General features: G+C 39.7%; 2 protein-coding genes across 2 annotated transcripts in view; one reads left to right on the forward strand and one right to left on the reverse strand.

Moving 5' to 3' along the window:
• The window catches only part of IL1RAPL2 (interleukin 1 receptor accessory protein like 2), a 1253914-nt gene that overhangs the window by 559666 nt on the left and 672745 nt on the right, over positions 1-21503 (reverse strand). The gene's annotated exons all lie outside the window — the stretch shown is intronic.
• Positions 19511-20849, forward strand: LOC122435418 (testis-expressed protein 13A-like). Its single transcript, XM_043459579.1, has 2 exons — positions 19511-19969; positions 20074-20849. The coding sequence occupies exons 1-2, from the start codon at positions 19511-19513 to the stop codon at positions 20833-20835; spliced, it is 1221 nt and encodes a 406-aa protein (XP_043315514.1). The 3' UTR covers positions 20836-20849.

Here is a 21503-nt window from a genome sequence, read left to right on the forward strand (position 1 = left end):
GAAATTAAGGAAACAATTCCATTCATCACTGCAACGAAAAGAATAAAATACTTAGGAATAAATCTACCTAAAGAAACAAAAGACCTATATATAGAAAACTATAAAACACTGATGAAAGAAATCAAAGAGGACACAATCAGATGGAGAAACATACCGTGTTCATGGATCAGAAGAATCAATATAGTGAAAATGAGTATACTACATAAAGCAAACTATAGATTCAATGCAATCCCTATCAAGCTATCAACGGTATTTTTCAGAGAACTAGAACAAATAATTTCACAATTTGTAAGGAAATACAAAAAACCTCGAATAGCCAAAGTAATCTTGAGAAAGAAGAGTGGAACTGGAGGAATAAACCTGCCCAACTTCAGTCTCTACTACAAAGCCACAGTCATCAAGACAGTATGGTACTGGCACAAAGACAGAAATATAGATCAATGGAACAGAATAGAAAGGCCAGAGATAAATCCACACACTTATGGACACCTTATCTTTGACAAAGGAGGCAGGAATATACAGTGGAGAAAAGACAACCTCTTTAACAAGTGGTGCTGGGAAAACTGGTCAACCACTTGTAAAAGAATGAAACTAGAACACTTTCTTACACCACACACAAAAATAAACTCAAAATGGATTAAAGATCTAAATGTAAGACCAGAAACTATAAAACTCCTAGAGGAAAACATAGGCAAAACACTCTGACATAAACCACAGCAGGATCCTCTATGACCCACCTCCAAGAATATTAGAAATAAAAGCAAAAATAAACAAATGGGACCTAATTAAAATTAAAATCTTCTGCACAACAAAGGAAACTATAAGCAAGGTGAAAAGACAGCCTTCAGAATGGGAGAAAATAATAGCAAGTGAAGCAATGGACAAATAATTAATCTCAAAAATATACAAGCAACTCCTGCAGCTCAATTCCAGAAAAATAAAAGAGCCAATCAAAAAGTGGGCCAAATAACTAAACAGACATTTCTCCAAAGAAGACATACAGATGGCTAACAAACACATGAAAAGATGCTCAACATCACTCATTATCAGAGAAATGCAAATCAAAACCACAATGAGGTACCATTACACGCCAGTCAGAATGGCTGCTATCTAAAAGTCTACAAGCAATAAATGCTGGTGAAGGTGTGGAGAAAAAGGAACCCTCTTACACTGTTAGTGGGCCTGTAAACTAGTACAGCCACTATGGAGAACAGTGTGGAATTTCCTTTAAAAACTGGAAATAGAACTGCCATATGACCCAGCAATCCCACTCCTGGGCATACACACCGAGGAAACCAGAACTGAAAGAGACACGTGTACCCTAATGTTCATCACAGCACTGTTTATAATAGCCAGGACATGGAAGCAACTTGGATGCCCATCACCAGACAAATGGATAAGAAAGCTGTGGTACATATGCACAATGGAATATTACTCAGCCATTAAAAAGAATACATTTGAATCAGTTCTAATGAGGTGGATGAAACTGGAGCCTATTATACAGAGTGAAGTAAGCCAGAAATAAAAACACCAATACAGTATACTAACACATATATATGGAATTTAGAAAGATGGTAATGATAACCCTGTATGCGAGACAGCAAGAGAGACACAGATGTATTGAACAGTCTTTTGGACTCTATGGGAGAGGCCGAGGGTGGGATGATATGGGAGAATGGCATTGAAACATGTAAATTATCATATGTGAAACGAATCGCCAGTCCAGGTTTGATGCATGACACAGGATGCTCGGGGCTGGTGCACTGGGATGACCCAGAGGGATGGGATGGGGAGGGAGGTGGGAGGGGGGTTCAGGATGGGGAGCACATGTACACCCATGGCAGATTCAAGTCAAGGTATGGCAATTCAATACTTTTAAATACAATACAATACAATACAATACAATGTATGGCAAAACCAATACAATACTTGTAAAGTAAAATAAATAAATTAATTAACTAAAAAATAAAAAATAAAATGTAATAAACAAATAAGAAAGGGAACCACCTCCGTTAAGTATAATAAACATATTATAAACAGTTCTTAATGTGACAGACTTTGATCATATCTGTTCCATGGTGTACATCCATACAAGTGAAACAGACTTACTTGTTAAATACCTTACCGTTACTTTGTTACAAACCCAGAGAATGAGTGCTGTTGATCAGCAGTCTCAACAATAGATATAGAATGTCCAGTTCCATGAAAGGAGCTTACTATCCCAAATGGGGAGAAAATAGGGTAGACTAAATAAGGGACCAATATAATTTAGTGGTTTCATTACAAACCATGAGCTTTGAGCTAAGATCCACTAGGTTCAACTAACTCTGTGTCTTTGGGCAAGTTATGCAACATCTCTGCATCTGATTCCTCACCTGAAAAACGAGGATAAGAAATCCTTGATCGTGGCTCTATTGGAAGTTGGAAAAGGAAGTTCTTTTTATTATACAAACTTAAGTAAAAATAAGTTTACCATTTTCAGTTGGGATAGCTATAATATCTGATCTCTCCAGGCCTTAAATAATATATAATATCTGACCTCTGCCGTAGGTCTTAAAGAAATATAAAATACATAGCACAGTATCTGGCCCATAGTAGATATTTAATAAACTGTCATTAGAATTATTATTACTGCTAGTATTAATTGGTACATATATTTTTAATGGGCTTTCCTGGTGGCTCAGACATTAAAGAATCTGCCTGCAATGCAGGGGACCCGAGTTCTATCCCTGGGTTGGGAAGATCCCCTGGAGAAGGGAATGGTAACCCACTCTGGTATTCTTGCCTGAAGAATCCCATGGACAGAGGAGCCTGGCAGGCTATAGTTCATGGGCTTGCAAAGAGTCAGACACAACTGAGTGACTAACAAAACACATATTATTAATAAACAATAATTATAATTTCTATGTGATGTGATAATTTACAAACCATCACTAATACAATAAACACAATACACTGACAGCAATGAGTTAAGATATACCACTGGGCTAGGGTGCTACTTGAGAAGAAAGAATCTGGAAGAAGTCAGTTAGGCAACAGTCCTAGCACCAGTACACCATGAAGGTTTGAAAGGATGAAAAAGATATACTGCCTTAGGCGCAAAAAGAAGTTAATCAAGAGAAAGCAAACTAAAGCAAGAAGGAACTTCCAGGTACTGTGAATACTTGCTACCAGGTAAAGGTCAGAACTTGGGAGGTCAAGCTGTTAGTAAGAGTGCCATTCAGTCTTCTGCAGGTTTCTTAGACAAATATCTTCTACAATAAAGCCCAGACCCCTAGGCAAAACTTCTTGTTCCTTCTTCAAACTGTCCAAAGTATACACTATGTAGGTCATCCCAGCAGCACCTTCATTAACTTGAGATGAGGATGAGGACAGGGAATCCACTCTGGGGATGGCTGAGAGACCAAAGGAAGAAATGTTCTCTAACTCTTGTTTTTGTTGTCATTGTTCAGTCACTCAGTGGTGTCTGACTCTTTTGTGGCCACATGGACTACAGCACACCAAGCTCCTTTGTCCTCTACTATCTCCTGGAGTTTGCTCAAACTCATGTCCATTGAGTTGGTGACACCATCCAACCATCTCATCCTCTGCTGACTCCTTCTCCTTCTTTAACCTTACCTGCAAAAAATCTTGACCAGGGCTCTGTCTGAATTCACTCTTGCTCTAGTCTCTAGCATGTAAAAGGCTGCTGACAAATTGCTTGTTAGCCCACAAACAAGTCCCAGTATGAAGTCTGTGATGACAATCAATGTCTCTGGAACTCAAGACAAGTCCTCATATGAGTCCTGTTGTTTCTCCATTGCTGACCTGGGGGAGCTGTGATCAAGGCTGCCTGACAGTCTGAGTTCAGCTTAGTCAGTTCAGTCACTCAGTTGTGTCCGACTCTTTGTGACCCCATAGACTGCAGCATGCCAGGCCTCCTTGTCCAACAACAACTCCTGGAGTTTACTCAAACTCATGTCCATTGAGTCGGTGATGCCATCCAACAATCTCATCCTCTGTCATCCCCTTCTCCTCCCACGTTCAATCTTTCCCAGTATCAGGGTCTTTTCAAATGAGTCTGTTCTTCGCATCAGGTGGCCAAAGTATTGGAGTTTCAGCTTCAGCCTCAGTCCTTCCAATGAATATTCAGGACTGATTTCCTTTAGGATGGACTGGTTGGATCTCCTTGCAGTCCAAAGGACTCACAAGAGTTTTCTCCAACACCACAGTTCAAAAGCATCAATTCTTTGGGGCTCGGCTTTCTTTATGGTTCAACTCTCACATCCACACATGACTACTGGAAAAGCCATAGCTTTGACTACATGGACCTTTGCTGGCAAAGTAATGTCTCTGCTTTTTAATATGCTGTCTAGGTTGGTCATAGCTTTTCTTCCAAGGAGCAAGCGTCTTTTAATTTCATGGCTGCAGTCACCATTGGCAGTGATTTGGGAGACCAAAACAATAAAGTCAGCCACTGTTTCCACAGTTTCCCCATCTATTTGCCATGAAATGATGGGATCGGATGCCATGATCTAAGTTTTCTGAATGTTGAGCTTTAAGCCAATGTTTTCACTCTCCTCTTTCACTTTCATCAAGAGGCTCTTTAGTTCTCCATCACTTTCTGCCATAAGGGTGGTGTTATCTGCGTATCTGAGGTTACTGATATTTCTCCTGGCAATCTTGATTCCAGCTTGGGCTTCACCCAGCCCAGTGTTTCTCTGCATATAAGTTAAATAAGCAGGGTGACAATATACAGCCTTGATGTAGTCCTTTGCCGATTTGGAAACCAGTCTGTTGTTCCATGTCCAGTTCTAACTGTTGCTTCCTGACCTGAATACAGATTTCTCAAGAAGCAGGTCAGGTGGCCTGGTATTCCCATCTCTTTAAGAATTTTCCACAGTTTGTGGTGATCCACATAGTCAAAGGCTTTGGAATAGTCAATAAAGCAGTAGTAGATGTTTTTCTGGAACTCTCTTGCTTTTTTGATGACCCAATGGATGTTGGCAATTTGATCTCTGGTTCCTACGCCTTTTCTAAAACCAGCTTGAATGTATGGAAGTTCATGATTCATGTACTGTTGAAGCCTGGCCTGGAGAATTTTGAGCATTACTTTTATAGCATGTGAGATGAGTGCAACTGTGTGGTACGTTGAGCAGTCTTTGGCATTGCCTTTCTTTGGGATTGGAGTAAAAACTGACCTTTTCCAGTCCTGTGGCCACTGCTGAGTTTTCCAAATTTGCTGGCATATTAAGTGCAACACTTTCACAGCATCATCTTTCAGGATTTGAAATAGCTCAACTGGCATTCCATCACCTCCACTAGCTTTGTTGATAGGGATGCTCCCTAAGGCCCACTTGGCTTCACATTCCAGGATGTCTGGCTCTAGGTGAGTGATCATACCATCGTGATTATCTGGGTCATGAGGATCTTTTTTGTATACTTATTTTGTGTATTGTTGCCACCTCTTCTTAATATCTTCTGCTTCTCTTAGGTTCATACCAGAGACTCAGGTTGATTTTTATTAGTCGTGTAATCTAGCCCTGGCATGGTTCCCACTAACAATCTCGTATTATTTAGATTTTATTTTGAAAAATGCCGCAGGCCAGTTCTATTTAAAGTATTTCCCGCAACTGGGACCTAAAAATGTTACTTTTCTATCACTAGGTACAACTAGAGCTGTGCAAATTTGAGAAGGCAGACTGACGAGTGTGCAAGAATGGGAATTGTACTTTTTTTTCTGTCCTCCCACTACATCCTGACGAGGACAAGAAACATGTTCAGGCTCAATATGAGCCAAGGGCTTTCACAGTGATGTTGAAGCAATGCCTTACAATTGTACACATTTGTCATCTTTCAAGTGTTTCCATATCTCCTATTTTACTTAATTCTGACAATAATACAGAACAAAAGTGCAGAGTAAGTATCATCTATATTTTGTATAGGAGTAAAAGGGAGATGCAAAGGGGATAAATAAGTTAGTCAAAATCATACAGCTTGTCAGTGAATTAGAAAAGAGGTTTTGTTAGACCCTGGTTACTATCACAACTTGATGCTATCAGCCAAATTAACTCATAGTTATCCATACCAGCTCAGGGATACTCACAGAAAGAAATGCAGATGTGTAAAGATAACACTTAAAGAACACTGTTATTAAAATGCACAGCACATAATTTGCAAATTTATAAATAAACCTTGCTTTCTATTCCAAAGGTTTAATGCTAGCTACTGTAGGCCATAATTTACACTTTTCTCACAGAAATATTTCTAAAGTAAAAATGTTGACTATCTTGGGTTCCCTGAGGGGGAAAAGTAAGACCTAGGATTTAAAATATACATGAAAAATACAGAAGTCCCTTTCCAATTCCCATTTATAAAACATGCTAATACTATAGTATCTAAAGCTTTATTTCAAATTTTGAGTTTATTTGAATTTGTTGTATCACCAGGGCTAACCTACTGAAAATAAACTAAATAAATTAGGGAACTCTTTCATATCTACAAGTAGAAGCCCAGATAAAATGCCTCACGGTATAGTTGAAACTTTTCTAAATGGTTCTTTCAATTGTCTTATGCTCATTTCAAAATACTTTCTTTGAAAATTACAGAACCATTTAATGGTTAATAAACTAAAAATTTGGTTTCTGACATTTTTAAAATGTAAATTGACTGCTGTTCATAACTATCAATTAGTCAATCTAGATCACTGGATGATACTGCTCTCAAAACAAAAGAACTATGAACTGATATTATACCTAATTTAGGGAAGGGAAACAAATGAATAAACAAGTAGGATATCAGGCCCTTTGGTGAATTCCATTTCTTGAGAATCATTATAAAATAAGATTTTACTGAAAAATATATTTGATTGTGTAGAAAAGGGGACTTTCAGATGAGTGCAGAAATAAGTACTGTAGCTCACCAGGCTCCTCCATCTATGGAATTCTCCAGGCAAGAATACTGGAGCAGGTAGCCATTCCCTTCTTCAGGGGATCTTCCTGACCCGGGGATCAAACCTGAGTCTCCTGCACTGCAGACAAATTCTTTATAGTCTGAACCACCAGGGAAGTCCAGAAATAAGTACATATAACAGCAAACATGCAATGTTAATATTTTAAAAGTAAAGAGGAAGAGAAAAAGGGGAGGATATAACTTCTAATATCAGAAATAAAAGAGGAGACATCAACACAAATCCTATGAATAATAAAAGGAAAACAAAGGAATATTATGAACAACTGTATGCCCACAAATTTGATAACCTAGATGAAAAGGACCAAATTTTTTGGCAATTTTTTAAAAAGGCACAATATGCCAAAACTCATATATGAAGAAACAGAAAATATGGATAGACTTACAGCTGTTGAAGTAATTGAATGCATAATTAATAACCTTCCAAAGGAGAAAGCACCAGACCCAGATGGATTCACTGGTAAATTCTATCAAATATTTAAGAAATAAATTAAACCAATTTTCTATAATCTCTTTTAGAAGACTGAAGCAGAGGGAATGCTTTCTAACACATTCTATGAGGCTACAGTTACCCTAATACCAAAACCAAAGACATTAAAAGAAAACCACAGACTAATATCTCCCATAAACATAAATGCAAAATCCTCAACAAAATATTAGCAAATCAAATCCAGCAATGGAGAAAAAGAATTATATACCACAACCAAGTGAGAGTTATCCTGGTTCAACATTCAAAAATCAGTTAATGAAATCCATCATATCAACAGGCTAAAGAAGAAAAAACACATGATCACATCAGTAGACACAGGAAAAGCATTTGACAAAACCCAAAACCCATTTATAATAAGAATTCTCAGTAAACTAGTACCAGAGGGGAAATTCCTCAACTTGATAAAGAATATGTACAAAAAGCCAACAGCTGACATCATACTTGGTGGTGAGGAACTAGAAGTATTCCCACTATGATCAAGGATGAGGCCATATGTCCTCTCTCACCACTCCTTTTCAACATTATACTAGAACTTCCAGTTAAAAATGAAGTAGACAAGAAAATTAATAGATTATATGATTTTCTATGTAGAAAATCTGAAAGAACCAACAAAAAAAGCACCTGGAACTAAAAAGTATCTATGGCAAGGTTGTAGGTTATATGGATATAACTGACACAAAAGTCTATTGTTTCCCTATATGTCAGCAATGAACACTTTGAAATGAAAAACATAATACCATTTATATTAAAAAAAAACTAAACAAAGTTTAGTTTTATATATATATTATATATATATATAATATATATATATAAAACAAATTACTTACAAGATCCATATAATGATAAGTACAAAACTGAAAGGGCTTCCCAGGTGGCACTAGTGGTAGAGAACCCACCTGTCAATGCAGGAGACATAAGAGATGCGGGCTCGATACCTGGGTCAGAAAGATCCCCAGGAGGAGGGCATGGCAACCTACTTCAGTATTCTTGCCTGGAGAATCCCATGAACAGAATCCCATGGACAGAGGAGCCTGGCAGGCTACAGCCCACAGGGTCACAAAGAGTCAGACACAACTGAAGCAACTTAGCACGCATGCACAAAACTGAGAAGAACAAGGTTGGAAGATTGACACTTACTTCAAGGTCTACTATAAAGCTTACAATAGTTAAGACATTATGATGATGGCAAATGAGTAGACAAATAGATCAATGGAATAGAATATTGGGATTGGAAATAAACCTACATTAATATAGTGAACTGATATTTTACAAAGAAGCAAAGGCAATACAATGGAGCAAAGATAGTCTTTGCAACAAATGGTGCTGGAACAACTGCACATCCACATGCAAAAAAATAATCTAGACACATATCTTTACACTTATCACAGACATAAACATAAAATGCAAAACTATAAAACTAGAAGACTACATAGGAGAAAACCTAGATGACAATGAATGTGGCAGTAACTTTTTAAATCATAGCACTAAAGAAATAATTGATAAGCTGAAATTTGTTAAAATGAAAAACTTCTGCTCTTCAAAAGACTATATCAAAAGAATTAGAAGAGAAACCACAGACTGGGAGAAAATATTTGCAGAAGACACATCTAATAAAGTTATTCAAAATATACAAATAATACTTAAAACTTAACAATAAGAAAACAAATAACCCAACTTAAAAGTGAGCCAAAGATCTTAACAGACACCACATCAAAAAAGATACACCTATGGCAAATAAGCATTTGGAAAGGTGCTACTGGTAAAGAACCCACCTGCCAATGCAGGAGACATAAGAGACGCAGGTTTGATCCCTGGGTTGGGAAGATCTCCTGGAGGAGAAGATGACAACACACTCCACTACTCTTGCCTGGAGAATCCCATGGAAAGGAGCTTGGCAGGATATGGTCCATTGGGTCGCACAAAGTCTGACATGACTGAAGCAACTTAGCATGCATGCATGCATATCACATGTCATCAGGGAAATACAAATGAAAACAATGAGATACTACTAAACACCTGCTAGAATGGCCAAAATCCAGAACAAGTGACAACACCAAAAGCTGAAGAGGATGCAGATCAACAGGAACACTCATCCATTAATGGTAGGAATGCAAAATGGTACAGCCACTTTGCAAGACAAATTTCTTACAAAATGAAACATACTCTTACCATGTGATCTGGCATTCATATTCTTGGTATCCATCCACATTATAACCACACAAAAACCTGCACATAGACATTTATAGCAGTTTTTTTCATAATTACCAAAATTTGGAAGCAATCAAGATATCTTTCAGTTAGGTGAATGGATAAACGAATTGTGGTACATCTAGACAATGGTATAGTATTTACTGCTAAAAAGAAATGAGCTATCAAGCCAGGAAAGACATGGGGGAACCTTAAATACATTTACTTAGAAAAAGCAGCCAATCTAAAAAGGCTATATACTGTAGGATTCCAACTACATGACCTTGTATAAAAGTCAAATCGATGGAGACAGTAAAATATCAGTAGTTGCCAAGGTTGAGGGGGTGGGGGGCTATGAGTATGTAGAGGACTGAAGATTGTTAGAGAAGTAAAAAATGGTCTGTGTGATACTATAATGGTGGATACATGTCACTATATGCTTGTCCAATCCCATAAAATGCTGAATACCAACAGTGAACCACAATGAAAACTAGACTTTGGGTGATAATGATGTGTCAGTGTAAGTTAATCAGTTGTAACAAATGTTCCACTCTGATGGTGGATTTTGATAATGGCATATGCATGTGTGGAGGCAGGAGATATATGGGAAATCTCTGTACCTTCTTCTCAATTTTATTGTGAACCTAAAAATTCTCTGAAATTTTAAGTCTTTTTTTAAAGATCAAGTGGGACAAAGCTATGACCAATTTCTTTATTATTACTATTATTATCTTAAATTTATTTTTTAATTGAAGGAAAATTGCTTTACCATGTTGTCTTGGTTTCTGCTGTACAACATCATAAATCAGCTATAATTATACATTAATATTATCATTTTATGCAGAGCCACAACCTTTTAGATGCATTCACATGACATTTTTGAGTTCCTTCTGTGTGCCATGTATATTAAAAAGCAGATGTAAACTTAATACAATCACAGAAATATCTGTGCTATAATAAGAAGTTGGGGGAACACAAAATCTTTTGAAAATTTTCACTTTTCTCCTTTTGAGCCTATAAGCAAATAGTCTTATTTATAGTTGTGAAGAGCTCAGGACAACTTTGTGTCTTTTTTTAGTTTGTTTTTAATAAAGAATGTCAGCTTTCATAGGTGATACATTTAGTTTGTAAGAATGTCAATATAATAGGTTTGAATTTATGTACATTTGTTCCATTAGGCAGAAACACAGTTACTAAACAAGGATTCATTGGAGGTATGATCAGAGAATATTTTATTAACTGTTCTTCTCTCCTGCTGAAATGAACACTCACCCTTTGGCATGACAGTGATAATCTCCAGTCCAGGACTACTCAAACATAATTTCCTAATGCTTCATTATGCAGTCTGAGAAAAGGTCAACCCAGAGGCTTAACTGAACTGGACTTGAGAATTCTCACTGCTTGGGAATGTGGTCACTACAGTCAGAGAAGCTGTTTCAGAATCCAACTCTATCATGTCCTAACCATGGATCTTTGGACAGATCATGGAGTTTCATTCTTGCATATGTAATATGTGACTTAATAAAAAGGCTTTCCTGGTGGCTCAGTTGGTAAAGAATCTGCCTGCAATGCAGGAGACCTGGGTTCGATCCCTGGGTCAGGAATTTCCCCTGGAGGAGGAAATGGCAATCCACTCCAGTATTCTTGCCTGGAAATCCCATGGATAGAGGAGACTGGCAGGCTACAGTCCATGGTATCACAAAGTGTTGGACAGAACTGAATATCCTGATAGGATTGTTGTGTTACAAAAATGCTAAAAACTATGAAGGGTCTGAGACTTTACTGTGCTTCCAAGTTTCATGAATGTCGGTAGAAGACAAAAGACTCATAAGTCAGAAACAGTGGATAGTTAATTATTCATTGCAATAGAAATAGCCAGAGTATCATTTGTGTTGCTTCCCCAAACCCAATTCCCACAAAGCAATACAAAGAGGGCCAGATGACACTCTACACAAGCAGTAGGATGCATTATAGGAGAAGAATCCCAAGCTTAGGAAGCATAAGTCTTTAATAATGGGACAAAGGCATGCCTGCCTTTTGCTCCAGAGGGAGTTATTATCTATATTTTCTAAGGCTTCAAGCAAAACTGTCATTCATTCTGGTGGAAGACACAATTTCTACCTTTTATGGCTGTTCTTGATATATATATCCTTGGAAAGATAATCTAGGACAAGGGACAGTTTTTCTGCTCATAAGTCATGCAGAAATATAAGAGATCCATAGGAAATTGTCTCTCAACAATGAGTTCATTTAAAGCACTTAGCACAGTACCCAACATGTAGCAAGTGCTCAATAGAAAGTAACCCCCTTTAACATCACCACTGTATAATTAATACCTTGTCCAATGACGTCCAAGTCAAGCTGTAAAGTAAATCTAGATGTTTTATTTTGTTGTTTAAAGAAAGAGTAGACAATGGATTAGGTTACAATAGAAATTATATATATTCTAAAATTTTTTTTATCAAACTGACCTGAATTCAAATTAAACTATAATTTATCTGGAGGTAGAGTAGTTAAGTCAGATACCTACTCAAGAAAAATATTGTGTGTGTGTGTGTGTGTGTGTGTGTGTGTGTGTGTGTGTGAAATAACCCACTCATAGATAACTGTGAATTAAGGATCTTTCCAGTGGCAAGTTTGTCACCATTCTCCAGGAAAGCAATCACAATCTGCCACCTAGAGATACAAGTAGCTAGTCCAAAATCTGTTGCCATTGACTGACTGGGATGTGGGTAAAGGTAAAGGCATAATCAAGGGAAATTTAAAAGATTGCCTGCCACCACCATAATCCACAACATGTTATTAGTGACCCCTGCTTTATTGTTTGGTGGAAGACAATTTTTAAAAAGTCAATCTGATACATAGTAAGATCATAACCAAAAAGCTCTTAAGAAATCTGTAGAGAATCCTGATGTTCATTTTAAAAAGAACAAAGTCTCCTACAGAAAACCTTCTACAACCAATTGTACTGACTTTATAACTACAGTTGAACATTGTGGTTAGGGATGCCATATAACGTGATTCCTCCATCAGTGATTTGATTCAACCAACTGTGGATCGTGCAACACTATAGCATTTACTATTGAAAAAAAAATGGCATATCATTGAATCTATACAGTTCAAACCCATGATGTTGAAGGGTCAACTGAATTCCTTACTTCTTCTCATTTAGATTACACTGATATTTCTGTATCTGTCAGTAAGTAGTTTTGTAAGTATTCTTACAATATTCACAAAGCTTTGCTTTATCACCCAAGTCACATTGCAAACACTTCAAAAGCACCAAGTTTCCTTTCTATATGGTTATCTTCTTCCCCATACAGAAGATAGAGTATTGTATCTTTGTGTTGACAATTATATAAGTTAATTGTCTTAGCAACTAAGCTGTAATACCCTATGTCTCTGTGATCCATTCTCAGATCCCTGCCTACCCACCATAACTGCCACTGTCAGAGGTCTTAAAAAACTGGTAACATTCAAAAGTTGTGCATGCTGTTTTAACTTCAGTCTATGACCCACTAGCATTGGATTTCTACCCCTTTAGTCTATTGAATTTCTATCAATAGACTCAAGGATACCTTATTTGCCAAATCTAACAACATTTTGTTCACTCTCATTCCTTCAACTTTCTAAACCCTTCATTTCTTCTAAGATATCTTTCACTTAGGACTGTCTACCTCTGTGATCACTCGTTTTAACTCTACTGTTGGCTCTTCTTTTTCCCTGTGTGTTACTCACTCAGTTGTATCCCATTCTTTGCAACCCCATGGACTGTAACCCACAGGCTTCTCTGTCCATGGAATTGTCCAGGCAAGAATACTGGGGTGGGTTGCCATTCCCTTCCCCAGGGGATCTTCCTGAGACTGGGATTGAACCCGGGCCTCCTGCATTGTAGGCAGATTCTTTACCATCTGAACCACCAGGGAATCCCCTTCTTCCCTGAGATATCTCCAAAATGTTAGCCATCCTCCCCTAGGCCTTGGGATTCCTACCTCTGTTTTATTTGCTTGTTTGTTTCCAGCTTTCACCTCTGTAAATTTTGTTAAAACACCAGATTTCAACCACAAACTAAGTGCTGAAGACATTGAAGTCTGTAATATTTTTCTCTAGTTCTGTACTCTCTCCTAGGTTCCAGCCCAGTACATCCATTTAACTATGATTGCATATTAATATCATGAAGGCACTTATCAGCCCCAAGACTGAATCTCCTCCCTACAATCTGTTATTGCTCCTATGTTATCTATAATAATTAGAGAGGCATCACTAATCATACTATCTAGTTTCTCAAGTTAGATGCCTCAAAATCATCCTCCATTCCACCTCTGTGTACTTATTTCCCTTACACAATTGGTTAACAAGCTGTGCTAATTCTGTTTTAAAATGCTCCTCTTACCTGATATTTCATCTAGGTCCTGCCACAGTTCAAGCACTAACCGCGTCTTCTCTGTACTACTAAATTAGGATCTTAACAGGTTTCCCTGTCTTCATTTTTTCCCTCCTCCAACCTTTTGGCCAAAATACATTATTTATTTTAATTTTCTGAAAGTGTTTATAAGCAGAATTAGAAGGATGGGAGCATAGAGAGACATGTGATCACAAGCTAAAGTTCATGTTTAAAGTGTTATAGAAGTAATAAAAAAAAAAGGTAAGGTAAAAATGTCCTGAGGCTAGAAGAGAAGGCAAAGAAGTAAGCAGGCAAGCTATAAAACTGTCAATGATAGTGGACAGTGGCAGAAAGGAAGATGTCGATGGAGGAAAAATCCTCTAGGAGGGATCTATCTTAGGCACTCTGTTTTTCTTGTTCTATGTCCTCTTCCTGGGTTATTTTAACCATTGCTTCCAATCCAAAATCCATATCTCAATACTACATCTCCAGCCCTGATGTCTCTCCTAAGTTCTAGGCTCATACATCTAACCACCTATAGGATCTCTATTGGGATGTCCCACAGATATCTCAGTATGTTTAAAGGTGAACCCACCCTAGTTTCTCTTTCATTTACTATATAAGCCCATAGCACCATTATCTACATAATTCCCTATAACAGAAACCTGGGAATTACCCTATTCATTCTCTCATCCCAGCCCTTTCTGACATTTGTATCAATTCTGCTTAACAAAAAGCTCTGGACGTGCATCACTCCATCCTAAACACCACTGCCCTTAGTTTACATTTTGAATTATGGTAGCTAATGCTACTGGAGAAGAGTGGAGAAATAACTCCAGAAAGAATGAAGAGATGGAGCCAAAGCAAAAACAATGCCCAGGTGTGGATGTGACTGATGATGGAAGAAAGTCCAATGCTATAAAGAACAATATCGCATAAGAACCTGGAATGTTAGGTCCATGAATAAAGGTAAATTGCAAGTGATCAAACAAGAAATGGCAAGAGTGAACATTGACACTTAAGGAATTAGTGAAATAAAATGGACTGGAATGGGCAAATTCAATTCAGATGATGGGCAAGAACCCCTTAGAGGAAATGGAGTAACCCTCATAGTCAACATAAGAGTCTGAAATGCAGTACTTAGGTACCATATCAAAAATGAAAGAATGATTTCTGTTTGTTTCCAAGGCAAACTAATCAATATTACAGTAATACAAGTCCATGCCCCAAACACTAATGTCAAAGAAGCTGAAGTTGAACAGTTGTTCTATGATGACCTACAAGACCTTCTAGAATTAATGCCAGAAAAGATGTCCTTTTCATCATAGGGGACTGGAATGCAAAAGTAGGAAGTCAAGAGATACCTGGAGTAACAGGCCAGTTTGGTCTTAGACAACAAAATGAAACAGGGCGAAGGTTAACAGAGTATTGCTAAGAGAACACACTGGTCATAGCAAACACCCTCTTCCAATAACTTGAGACGACTCTACACATAGACATCACCAGATGGTCAATACTGAAATAAGTCTGATTACATTCTTTGCAGCCAAAGATGGATAAGCTCTACATAGTCAGCAAAAACAAGACCGGAGTTGACTATGGCTCAGATTATGAACTCCTTATTGCAAAATTCAGACTTAAATTGAAGAAAGTAGGGGAAAACATTAGACCATTCAGGTATGGCCTAAATAAAATCTCTTATGATTATACAGTGGAAGTAACAAATAGATTCAAGGGATTAGGTCTGATAGAGTGCCTCAAACTATGAATGGAGGTTAGTGACACTGTACAGGAGGCAGTGATCAAGACCATCCCCAAGAAAAACAAATGCAAAAAGGCAAACTGGTTGTCTGAGGAGGCCTTAAAAAGAGCTGAGGAAAAAAAGAGAAGCTAAAGGCAAAGCACAAAAGTAAAGATATGCCCATATGAACACTGAGTTCCAAAGAATAACAAGGAGAAATAAGAAAGCCTTCCTCAGGGATCAATGAAATGCAAAGAAATAGAGGAAAACAACAAAATGGGAAAGAGAAGAAATCTCTTCAAGAAAATCAGAGATACCAAGGGAGCATTTTATGCAAAGGTGGGCACAATATAAGACAAAAACAGTATGGACCTAACAGAAGGAGGAGATATTAAGAAAAGGTGGCAAGAATACACAGAAGAACTATACAAAAAATATCTTAATGACAGATAACCACAATGGTGTGATTAATCAGCTAGAGCAAGAGACATCTTGGAGTTTGAAGCCAAGTGGGCCTTAGGAAGCATCACTATGAACACAGCTAGTGGAGGTGATGGAGTTCCAACTGAGCTATTTCAAGTCCTAAAAGATGATGCTGTGAAAGTGCTGCACTCAATATGCCAACAAATTTGGAAAACTCAGCAGTGGCCACAAGATTGGAAAAGGTCAGTTTTCATTCCAATCCCAAAGAAGGGCATTGCCAAAGAATGTTCAAACTACCACACAATTGCAGTCATCTCACCTGATAGCAAAGAAATGCTCAAAATTCTCCAAGCCAGACCTCAGCAGTATGTGATCCAAGAACTTCCAGATGTTCAAGCTGGATTTAGAAAAGGGAGAGGAACCAGAGATCTAATTGCCAACATCTGTTGGATCATCTAAACAGCAAGAGAGTTCCAGAGAAATATCTACTACTGCTTTATTGACTATGCCAAAGCCTTTGACTGTGTGGATCACAGCACACTGTGGAAAATTCTTAAAGAGATAGGAATACCCAGCCACATTAACTGCCTTCTGAGAATTCTGTATGCAGGTCAGGAAGCAACAGCTAGAACTGGACATGGAACAATGGGCTGCTTTCAAATTGGGAAAAGAGTACGTCAAGGCTGTACACTGTCACCCTGCTTATTTATATGCAGAGTACATCATGCAAAATGCCAGGCCGGATGAAGCACAAACTGGAATCAAGGTTGCAGGGAGAAATATCAATAACCTCAGATTTGCAGATGACACCACCCTTATGGCAGAAAGCAAAGAGGAACTGAAGAGCCTCTTGATGAAAGTGAAAGAGGAGAGTTAAAAAGCTGGCTTAAAACTCAACATTCAAAAAACAAAGATAATGGCATCCAGACCCATCACTTAAATACAGATAGATGGGAAAACAACAGAAACAGTGACATACTTTATTTTGGGGGGCTCCAAAATCACTACAGATGGTGACTGCAGCCATGAAATTAAAAGACACTTGCTCCTTGGAAGAAAACCTTTGACCAACCTAGACAGCATATTTAAAAGCAGAGACATTACTTTGCCAACAAAGGTCCATCTAGTCAAAGCTATGGTTTTTCCAGTAGTCATGTATGGATGTGAGAGTTGGACCATAAAAAAGCTGAGTGCTGAAGTGTTGATGCTTTTGAACTGTGGTGTTGGGGAAGTCTCTTGAGAGTCCCTTGGACTGCAAGGAGATCCAGCCAGTCAATCCTAAAGGAATTCATCCCTGAATATTCATTGGAAGGACTAATGCCGAAGCTGAAGCTTCAATACTTTGGCCACTTGATGTGAAGAACCAACTCATTTGAAAAGACCCTGATGCTGGGAAAGATCGAAGGCAGGAGAAGGGAATGGCAGAGGATGAAATGGTTGGGTGGCATCAACTGGATGGACACAAGTTTGAGTAAGCTCTGGGGGTTGTTGATGGACAGGGAAGCCTGGAGTCCTGCAGTCCATGGGGTCACAAAAAAGCCAGGCATGACTGAGCAACCAAACTGACTGAGCATCTCCCTAATGGGTCTCTTTGACTCCAGTATCTCCCCATTCCCCACCCTTCCTATTTCCACATTATATTTTGAATGCTGTTTCTGCAGAAGTCCCTCAAGCACAAGCAAAAACATGAACACTTCCCACTAAGGGTTGATAATTAAAATATACATATTTAAATGGAAAGAAGACACAAGATAACATTTTAAACAAGACCTAAAACACTGGGATTTATACCGCTGGTACTTAACTACCTTCTTAAGCAATACTTTAACACCTGATTGATCATCTTTTCTCAGTCACTATCTGGTATAAGACCCTTAAAGAATAAATGTCTTTTTCAAAGTAGTTCACAGCACAGAACATAATGCCCAGATAACAAGTAACAAACATCTGATTTTTCAGATGGAAAAATAAATTAAAACCCACAACAAATGTATCCCTGCATTGCTAGTCCCTTGGGTATACAAATAATGATAGAGAAGAGACTAGAGAGAGCTAACTTCATAATAAAGGTAGCCTGAGATGAGACCCTAATGTCAGGCCAAGGAATTTGTCACAGGAATTCATTTAAATGTTTTTAAAGCTGGAAAGCAATATGATCATAGGAAACATTAGGAAGATATTAGAAATTAGAAATAGAATCCAGGCAGATTATTTAAAAAGCAACAGTGACACCCCCTAAATGTGAATGGATGTCAAAAAAAGTTTGACATCTGAGGTATTAGCAATAAGTCTTGGAGACTGATTTGATTCTTATTAAAGGGAGGTGGTATTAGTGATTTCAACGTCTCTTTACTGAACAACATAGGAATATAAAGAATTGTTTCTTAGGAGAAAAGTTGACTTACGAACCTTTGGATTTGAGATATCTTTGGAACACACAGGAAACATGAATCTAGATCAGGAGTTGGCAAACGACAGACCAAATCCTACCAGTTGTCACTTTTTGTACATAAAGTTTTGCTGGAACAGAGCTACTTCTTCAAGTATTACTTATGATTGCTTTTGTGTTACAAGTAGTTGAGACAGAGGTTCTTTGCCTACAAAGTCTCAAATAATTACTACATAGCCCTTAATAATAATAATAATAATAATAACAATAAAAAGTTTGCTAACCAAGTATCAGAATTTTGCTGTGTCTATAACGGGAGGTACAGAATCTTGAGTGGGCGGGGGGCGGTGCGAGAGGCTACTGAAAAGCTGGAGCTGTTTCCGGTTGTAGAATATTCTTTCAGTACTAGGGGCGGGTCTCATGAGCAGGACAAACCATCATGGTGGGGGGTTGAGAATTTTGATACTCGAGTACAAGCGCTTTATGTTCTTGGTTATGAGTCTTTTCTGACCACTCCTGTTTCTCCATGACTTCAAAGACTTTCAAAAGTACCGGAGTTTCCCTCACATCCTGGAGGAGGGGAAAAATCTTCCTCACACACCTCTCCCACCCCTGCCACTTCTGGAAGTTGGAACAGTCCAAAGGTAAACACGGTGAAGGGTCTGTAGGAGCCTTTCTTCCTTCAGAGCCCTCAGGAAGGGAGGGAGATAGAGATCAAAATCATTTATTTTGCTGTGGTAAGTGGTTTTGTTTGGGCTGCACTCCCACTGACAGGAGGAGAGGCTTGGTGGGAGGTGTCCTAGGGCAGGGTATAGGGTCTTTAGGAGTTTGTGAGGTTGGCGGCGGGGTGGGGGGCGGCAAGCAGAGAAGAGGATGGGGGCGGGGAGGGAGAGGACTGATTGATTCATCCCCGCAGAGCCAGCAAAGTGCCAAAGGCACTCAGTCATCATGGCCTTGAAACCTGAAGACCCAAGTAGTGGTTTCTGGCATGGTCAAGTGATGGCTTTCATCAACGAGAGAATGTCCAGGCACGCGAAAGGCCCGGAGTTCTACCTCGAGAATCTCTCTCTGTCCTGGGAGAATGTGGAGGACAAGTTCAGGGCCATCCTAGAGGACCGTCAGGTGCCCAGCCAGGCCAGAGAGGCCTGTGCTTGGGGCAGCCTGGCCCTGTGTGTGCGTTTTGCCTGCAGAGAGAGCCAGTTACACGGGCACAGGGTGCAGTGGCTGCACGACTTAGCTGGGCTGCACAAGTCGGCCGCACATGCCTTGGCCTCAGACCTGAAGTTGTTCGTGGCACAGCATGAGGTAGAATGCAAGGAAACAGCCTTCCGGCTGCAACAAATGCAGGCCAACCTGGAGAAGATGCGGAAGGAAAGGGATCAGCTGAGGTGGAAGCTCTTCCAGGCAGTAAGATTACTTGGTCCCCGCCCTGCTTCCCGCCCCAGCCCCCAGTCCCAGCCCCGGCCTCGCCCGCCTCCGTTACAGGTCTCAACTCTCTTCACTTCCTCCAGGAGCTGGAGTCTCTGCAGGAACGAGCTGCCAAGGGGCCAGGTCTGGCCACGGCCACTGCCAGTGGGGCTGAGACAGAAGGAACCAGTGAAGAGGAAGAGGAGGAGGCAGGGGCCACTGCTACTCATGCTGCCACTTCTGAAGCCACAGGAGGAGGAAGACAGGAGGATGCAGAAGGGGCAGGAGCTGTGGGGGCGGAGGAAGCTGAGCAGGCAGCAGAGGAGATGGTTGTAGACATTATGCAGTTTCTCGGAATTGTAGACCAGAAAAATCACACTTCTGGTGGGCAAAGGAAGGGAGATCACAGGTCCGTGGAAACAGCCAGGCGTTATCTATTTAAAACAACCAAGTCCGTGTATACAGCCTCACCAGGGACCCTTCCTGTCCAGCTCCCTGCCTCATTCACATACTCATACTCATGCTCCTCATCTCCTTTTCCAGATGCACCCACACCATCCACACTCACACTGTCCCCAAGCACATCATCCTCACCAGCAGCATTGGTCACAGCAGGAGCTCCAGCTCAAGCATCTCCCCATTGCAGGCCCTTTGATTTTAGCTTGTGGTCTAATGGGGGGGCCTGGGGAATAGACCCTCAAGAACCCACCAGAAATAGGAGTGACTCTGATCCCCATCAGCAGAGAAAACCTACAGCATTTCGAAGGCCAGGGGATTGGAACTGCCCTTGGTGTAAAGCCCTGAATTTTTCAAGGCAGAAAATTTGCTTCCGCTGTGGGAGAGATATCTGGCTACAGAACCCTTGATTCAGAAATGTGAAACAGAATAGAAACTTACCTGATGGGAGATCAGGTTTCAGAAGGAGGGGAAGGGGGGTAAGGGGGCTTGGGAAGAGTAGAGAGAAAGGGTGGGTGGTTAAATGGGGGAAAGGAGTTGTGAGAGAGGAGGGGAAAGGGGTGGGAGAGAAGGTATGGGATAGTGACTGGGGAAGGTAAGGGGAGAGAGATATATAGAGAAAAAGACTTGTTTTGATGATGCCCTTTGTATTCCAGACCACTAGCATTCGGCACCCTAGAACTGCTGCAGCTTCTGTTTGTATTTCTTTTCCCAAAACTAGTATCTGGTGGACCTGAGCAGCCAGTATACAGCACCCCAACTCCCTGCATTACCCCTCCCTTCACTAGGCTGTACATGTTTGGAGGAGGAGTAGACATTTGACGCATGTTGAGCCAAATAGTCTGAGAATCTGAATAGAGGCTGATTCCATAGTCCAGATAGTGTTGGGCACTGAAGCAGTGGGTCACTGGGAGTCAGGGTCAAAGTCAGAGCCATGAACACGGAGGCCACAGCTGAGGCCTGGCCGTGACTGGGGGAACAGAATCACATGCTTTACAGAGACCAAGTGTCCTTTAGAGAATGACACTATGAGGGCCCAGGGAGCAGGGAGGCACAGAGAAGTAGAGAAGAGTTAATC

This window comes from Cervus canadensis, chromosome X (genome assembly GCF_019320065.1).
Source record: "Cervus canadensis isolate Bull #8, Minnesota chromosome X, ASM1932006v1, whole genome shotgun sequence".
NCBI classification, from domain to species: Eukaryota; Metazoa; Chordata; class Mammalia; order Artiodactyla; family Cervidae; genus Cervus; species Cervus canadensis.

Bases quoted from the DNA above. Each gene is read 5' to 3' on its own strand.
- LOC122435418 (XM_043459579.1), top strand. From the start codon at position 19,511: ATGGCCTTGAAACCTGAAGACCCAAGTAGTGGTTTCTGGCATGGTCAA. The intron at 19,970-20,073 runs GTAAGATTACTT...CACTTCCTCCAG, and splicing joins GGTGGAAGCTCTTCCAGGCA to GAGCTGGAGTCTCTGCAGGA.